At 47.2% G+C, this 14,110-nt stretch overlaps 1 protein-coding gene across 1 annotated transcript; it reads left to right on the top strand.

Moving 5' to 3' along the window:
* The first annotated feature begins 22 nt into the window (after positions 1 to 22).
* On the top strand, positions 23 to 12,245 carry SPCS1 (signal peptidase complex subunit 1). The gene is made up of 4 exons (XM_068251875.1): positions 23 to 203; positions 5,456 to 5,515; positions 7,874 to 7,960; positions 11,614 to 12,245. The coding sequence occupies exons 1-4, from the start codon at positions 168 to 170 to the stop codon at positions 11,728 to 11,730; spliced, it is 300 nt and encodes a 99-aa protein (XP_068107976.1). The 5' UTR covers positions 23 to 167; the 3' UTR covers positions 11,731 to 12,245.
* The last annotated feature ends 1,865 nt before the right edge of the window (positions 12,246 to 14,110 follow it).

The following is a 14,110-nucleotide window of genomic DNA, read 5'->3' as shown; positions in this document are numbered from 1 at the left end:
ACGGCACCGGAAGCCCCGCCCCTGCCCGGCGGCCGGTCACACTTCCGGTCAGGCGCGGCGGGGGCAGCCCCGGGGAGGGGGCGGGGCCTCGGTTGTGGTGACGCTGCGCGAGGCTGGCGGCCGCTTCCGGTGTGAGAAGAAGAGAAGAGAGCGGAGCAGCTGTAGCCATGCTGGACGTCTTCGCCTCCATCCCCACCCAGATGGTGAGCCGGGGGGCCCCTGCGCTGTGTGTGTGCCGGGCCCCTGTGCGGGGGGGAGGGGAGAGCTGCCCACTAACGAGGCAACCAATCATCGCTGTGCGATCCTATATATGTGTGTGTGGCAGAGAGGATCGCACAGGTACTGCAGCACCCCCCATAGAGCACAGAGGGGGTGACATCTGCCGTCAGGATTGTGTCATTAGTGGGCAGCTTACACTATCAATGGCCAATCCTGTGCGGTCCACGACTGATCGTAACGTGTGTCTAATATATATATATATATATTCTATACACACATGTATGTGCTCCATCTGTCACCGCAGTGAATTTGTAGATGGTCCCAGAACCTTCTGTCATGCTGCTCCTACATTATGGAACTCCTTACCTCAGCAGATCAGGACAGCTCCATCCTTGGAAATGTTTAAAGTGTGCCAGAGCTGATAAAATTACAAAGATTATACCTACCTGGGGCTGCCTCCAGCCCCATACGCACAGATCACTCCCACGCTGCCGTCCTCCGCTGCCCGCAGCTACGAGAACCGGGTACCGCACTTCCGTCAGTCGGAGCCAGTCTAAGATGTAAGAGAAGTGCGCTGTTTGCGTATCTCTCCAGCAACCACTGGAGATACGTAGAGGGCGCACTTCTTTTGCGTAGCTGGCGGCGACTGGCTGAAGTGATGGGACCCGGTCCCCTGAAGCTGCGGGCAGCGGAGGACGGCGGTGTGGGAGCGATTCATACGTATGTGGCTGGAAGAAACCCCAGGTATGTATAACATCTTTTTAATTTTATTAGCTCTGGTATACTTTAAATCCAGACTGAAAACCCACCTGTTCAGTTTGGCATTTGCAGAAATATAACTTTTGTTGTGTGAATACTTCATCCTACTAATTACTGAATCTGAGAGAGCCTAAGCGCTTTGAGTCCTATGGGAGAAAAGCGCTATAGAAATGTTATTGTTATACACAGGGCTGTGGAGTCGGTACAAAAATCTTCAGACTCCTCAGTTTCTGAAACCACGACTCTGGGTACCCAAAATTGCTCCGACTCCTCGACTCCGACTCCTTAGTCTAATACTTAACAGGGCTGTGGATTTTGTACATTAATCATGCGACTCCGACTCCTCAGTTTCTGAAATCACGACTCCGGGTGCCCAAAATTGCTCAGACTCCAACTCCACAGCCCTGGTTATACAGGCAGTTCCCTACTTGCTAACAGGTTCTGTACACCCACCGTGTTTCCCCCAAAACAAGTTTGGGCCTTATAGTCATTTCTGTTCCAGAAGATGCATTAGAGCTTATTTCCAGGGGATGTCTTATATTTCCATTAGCTACATTTATTCTTGAACAAAGAAAAAATATTTATTCACATCTTCCCATTCAGGAACATCATCATAACTTTGCAAACTTTGAATTCCATCATGAATTTACTGTGACTTTGTGACTCATTTTACTTTTTACATGTACCACTATCTAGTGTGGATTTTTTTTAATTTTTTTTTTTTGGGGGGGGGGGAGGGGTCTGGTTGCTTTCATTTTCTATTGCTAACTGATTTTACTTTTTTACATATTCTTTACATTGGCTTCTTTGTGAACTGTAACTAGGGCTTATGTATGGAGTAGGGCTTATGTATGGAGTAGGGCTTATGTATGGAGTAGGGCTTATGTATGGAGTAGGGCGTATGTATGGAGTAGGGCGTATGTATGGAGTAGGACGTATGTATGGAGTAGGGCGTATGTATGGAGTAGGGCGTATGTATGGAGTAGGGCGTATGTATGGAGTAGGGCGTATGTATGGAGTAGGGCGTATGTATGGAGTAGGGCGTATGTATGGAGTAGGGCGTATGTATGGAGTAGGGCGTATGTATGGAGTAGGGCGTATGTAGGGAGTAGGGCGTATGTAGGGAGTAGGGCGTATGTAGGGAGTAGGGCGTATGTAGGGAGTAGGGCGTATGTAGGGAGTAGGGCGTATGTAGGGAGTAGGGCGTATGTAGGGCGTAGGGCGTATGTAGGGCGTAGGGCGTATGTAGGGAGTAGGGCGTATGTAGGGAGTAGGGCGTATGTAGGGAGTAGGGCGTATGTAGGGAGTAGGGCGTATGTAGGGAGTAGGGCGTATGTAGGGAGTAGGGCTTATGTAGGGAGTAGGGCTTATATTTCCAACATCCTGAAAACTCATGCTAGGGCTTATTTTTTTAGAAAGACTGTTTACTTGGACCTGGCCAAATAGTTTACTACATGAGAATTGCTCATACATTGTACTGTATATTTATACAGGTGCATGGCTGGGACCTAATATAGTGTAGTCTATCAGAGTTTACTATAACAAGCTTCTACTGTACTTTGGAATACACAATGCAATTTTCTGTTCGATCACCTGTCAAAGTTGACTGTACATGTCCAAACTGCTCCCGGTCGATAAAGGAATTGAATTTTTTTGATGATAACTTTGCAAAAATCGATTTCTTTCTCGATCACAAACAGATCGGAAATGTTGGAAATATTTGGCGATTCCCGCAGATCTCTTGGGAAGTTGTATTGTGTGTTCCTTCTGTTTTTGTCCTGTTTGACAGCACATGGTGTACTCTGAGATAAGTGTGGACAGTAGTTTGAAGTAGGGCAGGTGAGATATGGTAAGTGCCACGTGTGGTGGGATCTTGTGAGCATCATTGCCACTATGCTGAATCGAGTTATACTGTACAAAAGTAAGATGGCACCACAGCTCCTGGGAGGCTGCCAGCGGCAGCAGCTGGTGTGGAAGGAACACCAAGCTCAGGAAGTGCCACAGCGAGACAAGAGCCTGCATAGGATGTACCATCAACACAGAACTACAGTGAACGACATTGGGATATCCTACCAGAACCGGGGGGAATTTACAATGAGCAGAACGAGTAATGGCACTAAGCACCAGATCAATGAACCTCCAATCTGCCTACCCCAGTAGACCGGACACAAGACGCAGGCTTTACAGAGGCCTCAGAGACAGCACATCACATAGTGGCCAGGGGTGGTACAGATATCAGTGTCAGGGTGTACGACGCAGCCAGGAGCAGCATCTACTGAGCAGCACAAGGCAGCATCTGGTATTCTGTGTAGGGACGTATGCACAGTATTGGGCTAAACCCTTCCAGAAGGTTGCAGAGAACAACAGCTGCTGTAAGATCCTGTTGGATTTGGAGAAAAGTACTGGGCAATAACTGCAAAATAAGGTAGTAGACAAGGGCCAGAACACAGCAGTGGTGATAACCGGAGCTGTGCCAAGTAACCGCTACATCAGGAAGCAGTATGAGGAGTCAGAGACGTATCAGGATTTGAAAGAGGAAGTGGAGAGAATCTATCAGCGAAAGCCAAAAAACTTCAGATTATCAGATGCGAGAGAGGGAGATGGAGATGTCACAGCCTCAATCCAAAATGCATTAAATTAATTTTTTTCCAACAAATTTTACACATAACACCCCATTATGACAACTTAGACAAAGTTTTCTTGAGATTTTTACAGCACATGTACATTAGTATTCACAGCCTTTGCCATGAAGCTCAAAATTGAACTCAAATGCCTTCTGTTTCCCACTGATCATGCTTGAGATGTTTCATCGTCATCACCAGGCCAATACCATCCCTACAGTGAAGCATGGTGGTGGCAGCATCATTACCAGGCCAATACCATCCCTACAGTGAAGCATGGTGGTGGCAGCATCATTACCAGGCCAATACCATCCCTACAGTGAAGCATGGTGGTGGCAGCATCATCACCAGGCCAATACCATCCCTACAGTGAAGCATGGTGGTGGCAGCATCATTACCAGGCCAATACCATCCCTACAGTGAAGCATGGTGGTGGCAGCATCATTACCAGGCCAATACCATCCCTACAGTGAAGCATGGTGGTGGCAGCATCATTACCAGGCCGATACCATCCCTACAGTGAAGCATGGTGGTGGCAGCATCATTACCAGGCCAATACCATCCCTACAGTGAAGCATGGTGGTGGCAGCATCATTACCAGGCCAATACCATCCCTACAGTGAAGCATGGTGGTTGCAGCATCATCACCAGGCCAATACCATCCCTACAGTGAAGCATGGTGGTGGCAGCATCATTACCAGGCCAATACCATCCCTACAGTGAAGCATGGTGGTGGCAACATCATGCTGTGGGGATGTTTCTCAGCAGCAGGAGTGGCTGGGCCAGCAGCAGTTAGGATAAAGGGAAAGAAGACTGCAGAAATGCAGAGAGACATCCTGGATAAACCTCCTCCAGAGCACCCTTGCAATCAGACTGGGGGTGACTGTTCATCTTTCAGCTTGACAACAACCCTAAGCACACGGCCAAGATATCAAAGGAGTGGCTTCAGGACAACTCTGTGAATGTCCTTGAGTGGCCCAGCCAGAGCCCAGACTTGAATCCCATTGATCATCTGTCGAGAGATCTTAAAATGGCTGTGCACCGACGCTTCCCATCCAACCTGATGGCCCTTGAGAGGTGCTGCAGAGAGGATTGGGCGAGTAAGCTTTTTTCACGTTGTCATTATGGGGTGTTGTGTAGAATTCTGAGGGGAATAAATGAATTGTGGAATAAGACTGAACATAAAATGTGGAAAAAGTGACGTGCTGTGAATACTTTCTGGATGTACTGTATGTGTTTGAGGTTAGACATTGGCTTCTAATGGACGTCTTGCTATAGACTAGTTCCGGACCAGAAAGGGTGACCCAGGATTCATGTGGTCTCTGAGGAAGTGAGTTAATCTCACGAAACGGCTGTCAGGCCGCTCACCCACCTGCATGTGTCTGTCTGTGATGGGGAGCAATACAGTGGTGAAAACTTTGAGCTTATCTGGTGCCCGGATCCTGTTCTATATTCTGAAACGCTGGATTGTACTTTATCTCCAGAGGCGCAGTAAGTCACCCACCCCCAGAGGGAGCCAGGGTGCATCTAATGCCGATGTCTTCCTCTGCTGTGACCCAGGATTAGCGTGTGGTCGGAGAGGGTGCTTCAATCAGAGCCTTTTCACAGTTACTTTTCTTAGCCAGGAGATGAAAGGCAGTTTTTTACATACAAATAGAATCTTGTTATAATAAACCTCTGGATAGAGTAAACTCTGGCCTCAGGTCCCAGCAAATGCGTCTGTATAAATATCCAATGTATGACAATGCGATATAGTAAACGACTTTTCCTGGTCCCTTGAAGTTTACTATAAAAGGATTCTACTGTATATGTCTTCTTATCTTTGTGTAATGTTGCCACCTGTCTTTGTCTTGTAGGATTACAAGGGTCAAAAACTAGCAGAGCAGATTTTCCAAGGGATCATTATCTTTTCAGCGGTAAGTAGAATTTCTTTTATGTTTCTATACATATTTCTTTGTATATATATATTGTTATGTAATGTAACGAATATACTCGCATATAAGCCGACCCCGCGTATAAGCCAAGGTACTCACTATCCCCTAAAAAAACAGGAAAAAGGGATTGACTTGTGTATAAGCCCCCTACCCAGTATAGCCCTCTCCACAGTAGCCAGATGTTTCCCCAGTACAAATTACCCCCCTCCCCATAGCCAGATGTGCCCCAGGATCATACAGCTGTGTCTCAAGACACCACTAGGTGGCGTCATAGATATGAGACAGTGATTGCCACACAGGAAGAATCCCCGATCATTGCACCGCTGACACGCTGCTTGCACGCTCCGCTCCACAAGCGGGGGGACACAGGTAGTGTTGAGCAGCGCACTCTGCACACCATGTTGCAGGGGATGGGGGCACGGACACAGCAGGGAGCCAGCTGGTAAGAGCAGGGTCACTAGTGCACGATCCGTACACTCCTCTGCCAGTAACACAACCTGCTCCACCATCCGCTCTGCTCCACTGACTCACATATAGGCCGAAGGGGTAACTTTTCAGCAGATTTTTTATGCTGAAATATTAGGCTTATATGCGAGTATATACGGTAATTGTCCAATATTGTAGATAGCGCTCCACTTCACTTAACACGTAATAGGGGGTCCCCCTAGGGACTGCACTCACCCGTCCAATCTGACCACTGCTAGACTGGTCAAAGTGCGCGATGGTATCCTCCTCGGTCAGGCTCCTCTGCTGCTTAATGTGCCTTGCTGTGGATGGAGGGGTAGAAAAGTTGACAACCTCCTCGATCAGGCTCCTCTGTTTCTCAGTGCGCCTTGCTGTGAATGGAAGTGCTGTCCTGTGTGAATCCCATTCAGGCTATGTGCCTTCCGTTTACCTCAGAGAATAAAACATCCCATAGCGTAACTCCGTAAAAATGATAAAAGGTTTATTCAAACTTAAAATACTCACAAGAGTAGAATGATTGACAGCCTGTAGAGTAAGTAACGGGCTCTCCCCCAGATAGCGGATTAGCGGTGACACCACGCGGCCTTACCCGGGAGGCACGGGGGAGAGCCCGTTACTTACTCTACAGGCTGTCAATCATTCTACTCTTGTGAGTATTTTAAGTTTGAATAAACCTTTTATCATTTTTACGGAGTTACGCTATGGGATGTTTTATTCTCTGAGGTAAACGGAAGGCACATAGCCTGAATGGGATTCACACAGGACAGCACTTCCATTCACAGCAAGGCGCACTGAGAAACAGAGGAGCCTGATCGAGGAGGTTGTCAACTTTTCTACCCCTCCATCCACAGCAAGGCACATTAAGCAGCAGAGGAGCCTGACCGAGGAGGATACCATCGCGCACTTTGACCAGTCTAGCAGTGGTCAGATTGGACGGGTGAGTGCAGTCCCTAGGGGGACCCCCTATTACGTGTTAAGTGAAGTGGAGCGCTATCTACAATATTGGACAGTGTTTGGAAGGGTGCAGCTACACTCAGCAAGAAGCGCATACACATAAGAACTTTTATATTCATTGTGAAGGAAAAGTGGACTATTAGTGGACTTTAATTTATCGTTGCAGCGCCGTTTATATATACATACAATATATACGGTAATTGGCTTTCTGGATGTTGGCGCAGAGTATGAGATTAATATTTGGCTCCCCAGGTGCTGTCTAAAGAGCTTTTCTTCTTCTTCTTTTTTTTCTTTTCTTTTTTTTTAATGAATATTGGTTGTGAGACATTCTGCAGCCAGGATATCATCAAAGGGCTGGATTACATTTCCAACTGGAGGGAAAAAGAGCAGATATGATGGGTGGCGTGGGGATCAGGGCTGTGGAATCAGTACAAAAATCATCCGACTCCTCAGTTTATGAAACCACCGACTCTGGGTACCCAAAATGGCTCAGACTCTCCGACTCCTTAGTCTAATACTTACCAGGGCAATGGATTTGGTACACAAATCACCCGACCCACTCCTCGGTTTATGAAACCTCCAATTCCAAGTACCCAAAGTGACTCCGGCTCCACAGCCCTGCTTGGAGTTTGTGAGCAGCAGTTTTTAGGTTGTAATTTGTGTTTTGGACTTTAGGATGGTAAGGTTGGGTGAGTGACAGACAGATGGTGGAGGGAGTCCCAGAGGAAGGAAGGAATATGAGAGAAGTCTTTTACAGTATGCGAAGATGAGTGAAGAATATTAGCAGAGCGGAGGCTGCAGATAGGGGGCGGGATCTGGAGAGAAGTGGTTATGTGGGGAGGAGTCAGACTGTATAGGGCTTAGCCACTGAAAATCATCCAAGAGACAGAATTCATTCATTAATTGATTTGTCCCCTGCAGATAATCGGCTTCATCTATGGCTACATCATTGAGCAGTTTGGCTGGACGGTGTATATAGTCATCGCTGGCTTCGGCGTGTCTTGTTTGGTATGCTGGTTTTCTTATTATTCTTACTGTCCAATTTGTTAATACTGTAACTGTCTTCTTATAGGCGGGGTTAAAGAAAACCTGAACTGAAAATTAAAAGTCAAAATAACCATACACAGGTCATACTTACCTTCCATGTAGTCTACTCCTCAATCTCTTTCTCATTTCCCGCGTCCTGTTTGCCCACTGTGATCAATGGAATTCTCCGTCCTCCATTCTGAAAATGGCCATTACCCATAACAGCTTCCTGGTCAGCACACAGTTAAACTGTAATATCGCCCACTTGAGCCATAGGGAAACATGGACACATCAGTTCTCCTCTCAGTTGTAACGGACAGCAACTGATATATAACTGACAGCAACTGATATATTTCAGTTCTGACAAAATATTGTCAGAACTGGAAGGGATCACTGTAAGAAGAAAATGGTGAGCTTCTGAGAGGAACTGATGGCAAGGTAACTATGTAATGTTTATTTGAAGTCACCTCATGTGTTTATTTTAAATAATTTTACTCAGTACAGGTTCTCTTTAAGGTTTGCTTTTTACAGCTGGGATATTTTAGATCATATTGAGAAGGATGCCAGAAGTGTTTGAATTACTAGCTGTTTGATTGGACCGTCTGCAGCAAGAGATTTATTTCCTTATAAATTCAGGATTTAAAAGAAAGTTGTGACTCTGGTTGCCTGCATGAGGCAACCGAGTCTCCCAACTAATCATTTAGTACCTTTCAGCAACCTGCACTGTGTTCCAATATGACCCAGGCAGGGCCTGTAATCTTTATACCACTTTATGTCCATTCGTAAAAAAAAAGGAACACTTGTGTACACGCTGTTGGCAGACTGATAAGACTGTTTTGAGCAGATCTGTCAGAAACAGTCTGCCGACAGCGTGTACACACGTGCTACTGTCGGCAGAACGTCTGCCCAGCAGGAGGGTCTGGCGGACCCGTCGTTTCCTAAAGTACGGCGTGTGTACACACCTTTAGACCCTGAACACGCATAGGCAGAACAGGTGTTTCTGACATTATTGTCAGATCTGTCGAGATTAGCTGCATGCTTGTTTCTGGTGTTATGCAGACACTATTGCAGCCAAATAGATCAGCAGGGCTGCCAGGTAACAAGTATTGTTTATCAGGAAATAAGTATGACAGCCTGACGCTTTAGGAAGCTGACACTTTTCCCTGTCAGCCATCCTGGCCTGTCATTGTTGCAAATGCCCCAGTATATTGTCTGTATAATAAGATTCACTGGTACCCTGTATCATCTGGGTTCAGGTGCATAGCTCTGCCACCTTGCAGAAAAAGGCTTCTACCTTCTCTATATCGGATCTAGAAAAGGCCTGGGCCATTTGCTGCAAGGGGGCAGAGCTATGCACCTGAACCCAGATGATACAGGGTACCAGTGAATCTTATTATACAGATAGTGTGTTGGGACACTGAAACTTTTAAGTATTAGTGTACGGCGGTGGGTTTTTTATGTACACCAGAGATGCATTTTAACTAAAATGAGGATTAGTTCTCTGGATATGCAGGGAGAGGGCTGAAATATCCGACACGTACCAGTGTTCTTTCCAGATATTTTTTTTCCAGCCGGGTGGCATGCTATAGTAGTTGGGTGGGGCGAGATGAGAGGATGCAGGGACGGTGCTTCTCTGAGCAACTCTGCTTACATCATAGGAGGAGGTGAGTCGATGACAGCCGGGTGGTCACCAAAACTAGCCGGGCGGAGCACCCAGCTAAAAATGCCCGGGGAGAATACTGCTTACATGCCGCTCCAGTCTGGCAGGGGGAAGGGATGCGGACACAGATGTTCCATATATGCTGGGGGCACTCGGAGAGGAGCTACAGACTTGTGTACAAGCAGAGTTTTGGGGACCAAAGCTCGGCTTATACACAAGTATATACGGTAACTCTATTGAAGCTGCTAATCAGTAAAAAAAAATATATACAGTAGAGTCCCGGTTAACCGAAACTCTGTGGCATCTGGCAGTCTCAAATTCCCAGCATGCCTGGTGGGGGAGAATGGGGGTGTTCCTATGATTGTTTTCAGAGTAGTGTGCAGTGGAAGTGACTTACAAATCGTCCAGGCCCCGGTCTTTTTCACTCCTGCAGCCCCCAGGGGCTTTGCGGCATCCTCGTAGGGCTCCCCGGCGTGTCAGCTGACCTACATGGGGTCACGTGACTATCGGAGCAATGCATGGAGGACTCTGCAACACCGCTAAGAGCTACAGAACTGAAGAAGACCCGACGATTCGTAAGCGATTTGCGCTGCACTACCTTTGGTCTGTGTTTAACGCCGGTTGATTGACTTCTCCAGCAACTGACAAGGACATATAATTGAGACTCTGCTGTATTTATTGTCATCTTGGAGATATATGAGGCAGTGAGATGAATTCCCACAGATGGGGACACAGGAAGCAATAAAACTCAGAGGTTTTCAATCCTGTTCAGGAGTTCCACCTACAATTTTTTTTAAAGTGTGATAAAGTCCTTGTGGGATGAATGCATTCCCTTATAGAGTTCTTGCTGATTTCACAATGTATACTACAGTATGTAAGGAGACGGTCACACCAGCAGATGCATGGAAGAAAATGTAATGTGCTTCTCCAGTGTTTGCACGCTTTTTCTATTGCCTTTGCATTTCCTGTTCAGTCGCTAATCAATTTCTGCTGAAAACTGCTCTGCAATGTGTGAAAAGTGCAGCATGCGTGAATGCGTAGTGTGTTTGCGGAGCTGCTTCTGCTGGCCATGCGTTGGTGCGTGTCTTGTGTGAATGAGCTGTAATCGTGACTGATGGCGGTAATGTCTGTTTCCTGTCTGCGTTGCAGCGTCATGCTGGCCATGCGTTGGCGCGCATCTCGTGTGAATGACCCGTAATCGTGACTGATGGCGGTAATGTCTGTTTCCTGTCTACGTTGCAGCGTCATGCTGGCCATGCGTTGGCGCGTCTCGTGTGAATGACCCGTAATCGTGACTGATGGCGGTAATGTCTTTTTCCTGTCTACGTTGCAGCGTCATGCTGGCCATGCGTTGGCGCGTCTCGTGTGAATGACCCGTAATCGTGACTGATGGCGGTAATGTCTTTTTCCTGTCTACGTTGCAGCGTCATGCTGGCCATGCGTTGGCGCGTCTCGTGTGAATGACCCGTAATCGTGACTGATGGCGGTAATGTCTGGTTCCTGTCTGCGTTGCAGCGTCATGCTGGCCATGCGTTGGCGCGTCTCGTGTGAATGACCCGTAATCGTGACTGATGGCGGTAATGTCTGTTTCCTGTCTGCGTTGCAGTGTCATGCTGGCCATGCGTTGGCGCGCGTCTCGTGTGAATGACCCGTAATCGTGACTGATGGCGGTAATGTCTGGTTCCTGTCTGCGTTGCAGCGTCATGCTGGCCATGCGTTGGCGCGCGTCTCGTGTGAATGACCCGTAATCGTGACTGATGGCGGTAATGTGTGTTTCCTGTCTGCTGAGCTGCTGGCCGTGCGTTGGCGCACGTCTTGTGTGAATGAGCAGTAAATGTGACTTGTGGCGGTAATGTCTGTTTCCTGTCTGCGTTGCAGCGTCATGCTGGGTGTGCGTTGGCTCTCATGCATCTCGTGTGAATGATTCATAAACTTGGCCGATGTCGGTAATATCTGTTTCCTGTCTGCATTGCAGCTGACGCTTCCGCCATGGCCAATGTATCGGCGCAACCCTCTGAAATGGCTCCCCTCCCTGGAATGCGCCACAGACGAAAAGAAACAGCAGGAGAAGAAATCTAAGAAGCACAAGTAATCTCTCTCCACACACCAGACCTGTGACAAACCGAAACGTTAGAAATTGAGTTTTATGATGAACAGAATCTGAAGTTACCCTCCGTAAGAACTGCATGTCAAAATGATCAGTATTTCCAGAGATAAAGGCAGGAGAAACAAAATAGAAAATACAACTTGGTTAGCACCCAAGTTTCTTATTGTTCATTTAGGCCGCCCATTGTATTAAAGAAGACCAATAAGAAGGTGGGGGGATGGGTTATGTGAAATGTATACATTAAGTCATGATGTTTCTGCATCCGCCAATATCTCTGAGCCTCCTGATTATTTTCACTGTGGTTTTCGGTGATCTGTGACATCATCGCATTGTCAGTTTCTATTGGTCGGGATTGTACAGGAGCAACATCGGGGCCCAGTCGCCAAGTCACATGACCATCGGTGAAGACAGGACTTCTTTCTGCTAAGCAGAACTATGTGCTGATAAATTGTTCCGGTATTGTATGCATTTCCAATAAAATGACCACGCTGTTTGTTGTATGTTTTGTCTCATGTATTATATGTCAGGTTATTTTTTACCACTTTCTTTTCCGAGAAGTTGTCATGGTTCTATTTCTTCTTTTTCCATTTGCGAGTTGTCCCTGACCTATTGAGTAGAGATGCTAAGAAATCATGACCGTCAATGAGATGCAAATAATTCACATCTGATTATGCAAGTTTTGTGTGCAAATTTATTCAGATTGACAAATGCACAAATCAAAGGCGGACAAGCTGCAGTTCTATTGTTGCATTTTTTTAGCTGCATAAATTTGCATACAGAATTTGCAGAATTCCGCATAAACTCTTAGGCCCGGTTCACACTTGCGGTGGCCCTCCGGAATCGCCGTGCCGGAGCCGCACCGCCTGCAGAACGGACGGAACGGACGCACGGCATAGCAATTAAAGCCTATGCGTCCGTTCACATGGGTCCGTTCTGCAGAACCGGAGCCGGACCGGATCCGGGCCGGATCCGGACTCCGGCCTCCGTTCCAACATGCGCTATTTTTTCATCCGGCCCCTCCGGCAGCCGTATCCGGGGCGGAGCCGGACTGCACCATCCGGCCAATACAAACAAATGGGAACCGGAGGCCGCACAACACACTGGCTGAGAAATCCGGATGTTCTACCCCACTTCCTATGCGGATTTTTGCGGCGATATTGGCTGGGGACACATGGGCAAGCATTTTGGAGTGGAGCAGCACGAGCTGGAGGTGTTGGCAGGATGTTGGCAGCATGTCGGAGGTGGAGGTGAGTGCTAAACAGCAGAGGGCCTGATTCCACAGGTCCCCCTTCTGCTGACCTCCCAGACCCCAACGTTTTTTTTTTACGTTAACTTTGCCAAACGGATCCGGATCGCATCCTGATTACCACCTGATGCAACCTGACCGGATCCGGATCAGAACCGTACGGTTCCGATCCGGTCCGGATCCGGTCAGGTCATCCGGTCCGTTTGGCAAACAACCGCTAATGTGAACCGGGCCTTAGGCTGCATTTCCACTTGTGCGGTGCGAATCGCCGCGGTGAAAATTCGCATGCAGGTGTGAATTTTGCATGCGGCTCTATGCGAATTCGCATGCATGACGATGCATGCGAATTTAACCATGGCAGTGCTGGTGTGCTTTTCCATTGTTTCTATGCGAATTCGCATGAAAATTCGTATACACAAACCTCATGCGAATTTCCTATTAAATACATTGTATGCGATGCGCATAGTGGTATGCGAATTCTGATGGCTCTGCCATGCAAATTTTTTCTGCACAGAAAAATGCAAAGGAATCCTGACAAGTGGAAACAGTCCCATTCACTTGTATTGCTATGCGAATTTGCATGCGAAAAACGCATGTGAATTCGCGATAGTGGAAATAGGCCCTAAGGCCTCTTTTCCATGAAATGTTGAGCTGTGTGTTCAGCAAGCAGTTACCAGGCAGCAGTGAGCAGTTACCAGGCAGCAGTGAGCAGATACCAGGCAGCAACAAGCAGTTACCAGGCAGCAGTGAGCAGATACCAGGCAGCAACAAGCAGTTACCAGGTAGTTGTGAGAGTTTGAGAGGCATTTCACTGCCTGTAAACAGTTTGTGGAAAAGAGGCCTCTATTATTTGCATACATTGACCATCCCTACTAATGAATTCTGACTGGTATGCAGATGTAATGCAAGCGGTGTGCAGTTTGAGATTGGGCCAAACTAGTACATTTCCTTTTTGATTGCACCAAACTAGCTGCATTAAATGTGCATATACAGTGCGTTGTAACTATTGACATCTCTTTCTCTAGCATTGATTTGGATAATTACTTTTTTTCAAGCTTACTGCCTCTTGTTGACACATAACAGTTTCAATGCTAGTGTACAAATGGAATTAAAGACACA

This window comes from Hyperolius riggenbachi, chromosome 9 (genome assembly GCF_040937935.1).
Source record: "Hyperolius riggenbachi isolate aHypRig1 chromosome 9, aHypRig1.pri, whole genome shotgun sequence".
In the NCBI taxonomy this organism is placed as follows: Eukaryota; Metazoa; Chordata; class Amphibia; order Anura; family Hyperoliidae; genus Hyperolius; species Hyperolius riggenbachi.
This window is presented reverse-complemented; position numbering and strand designations above follow the sequence as displayed.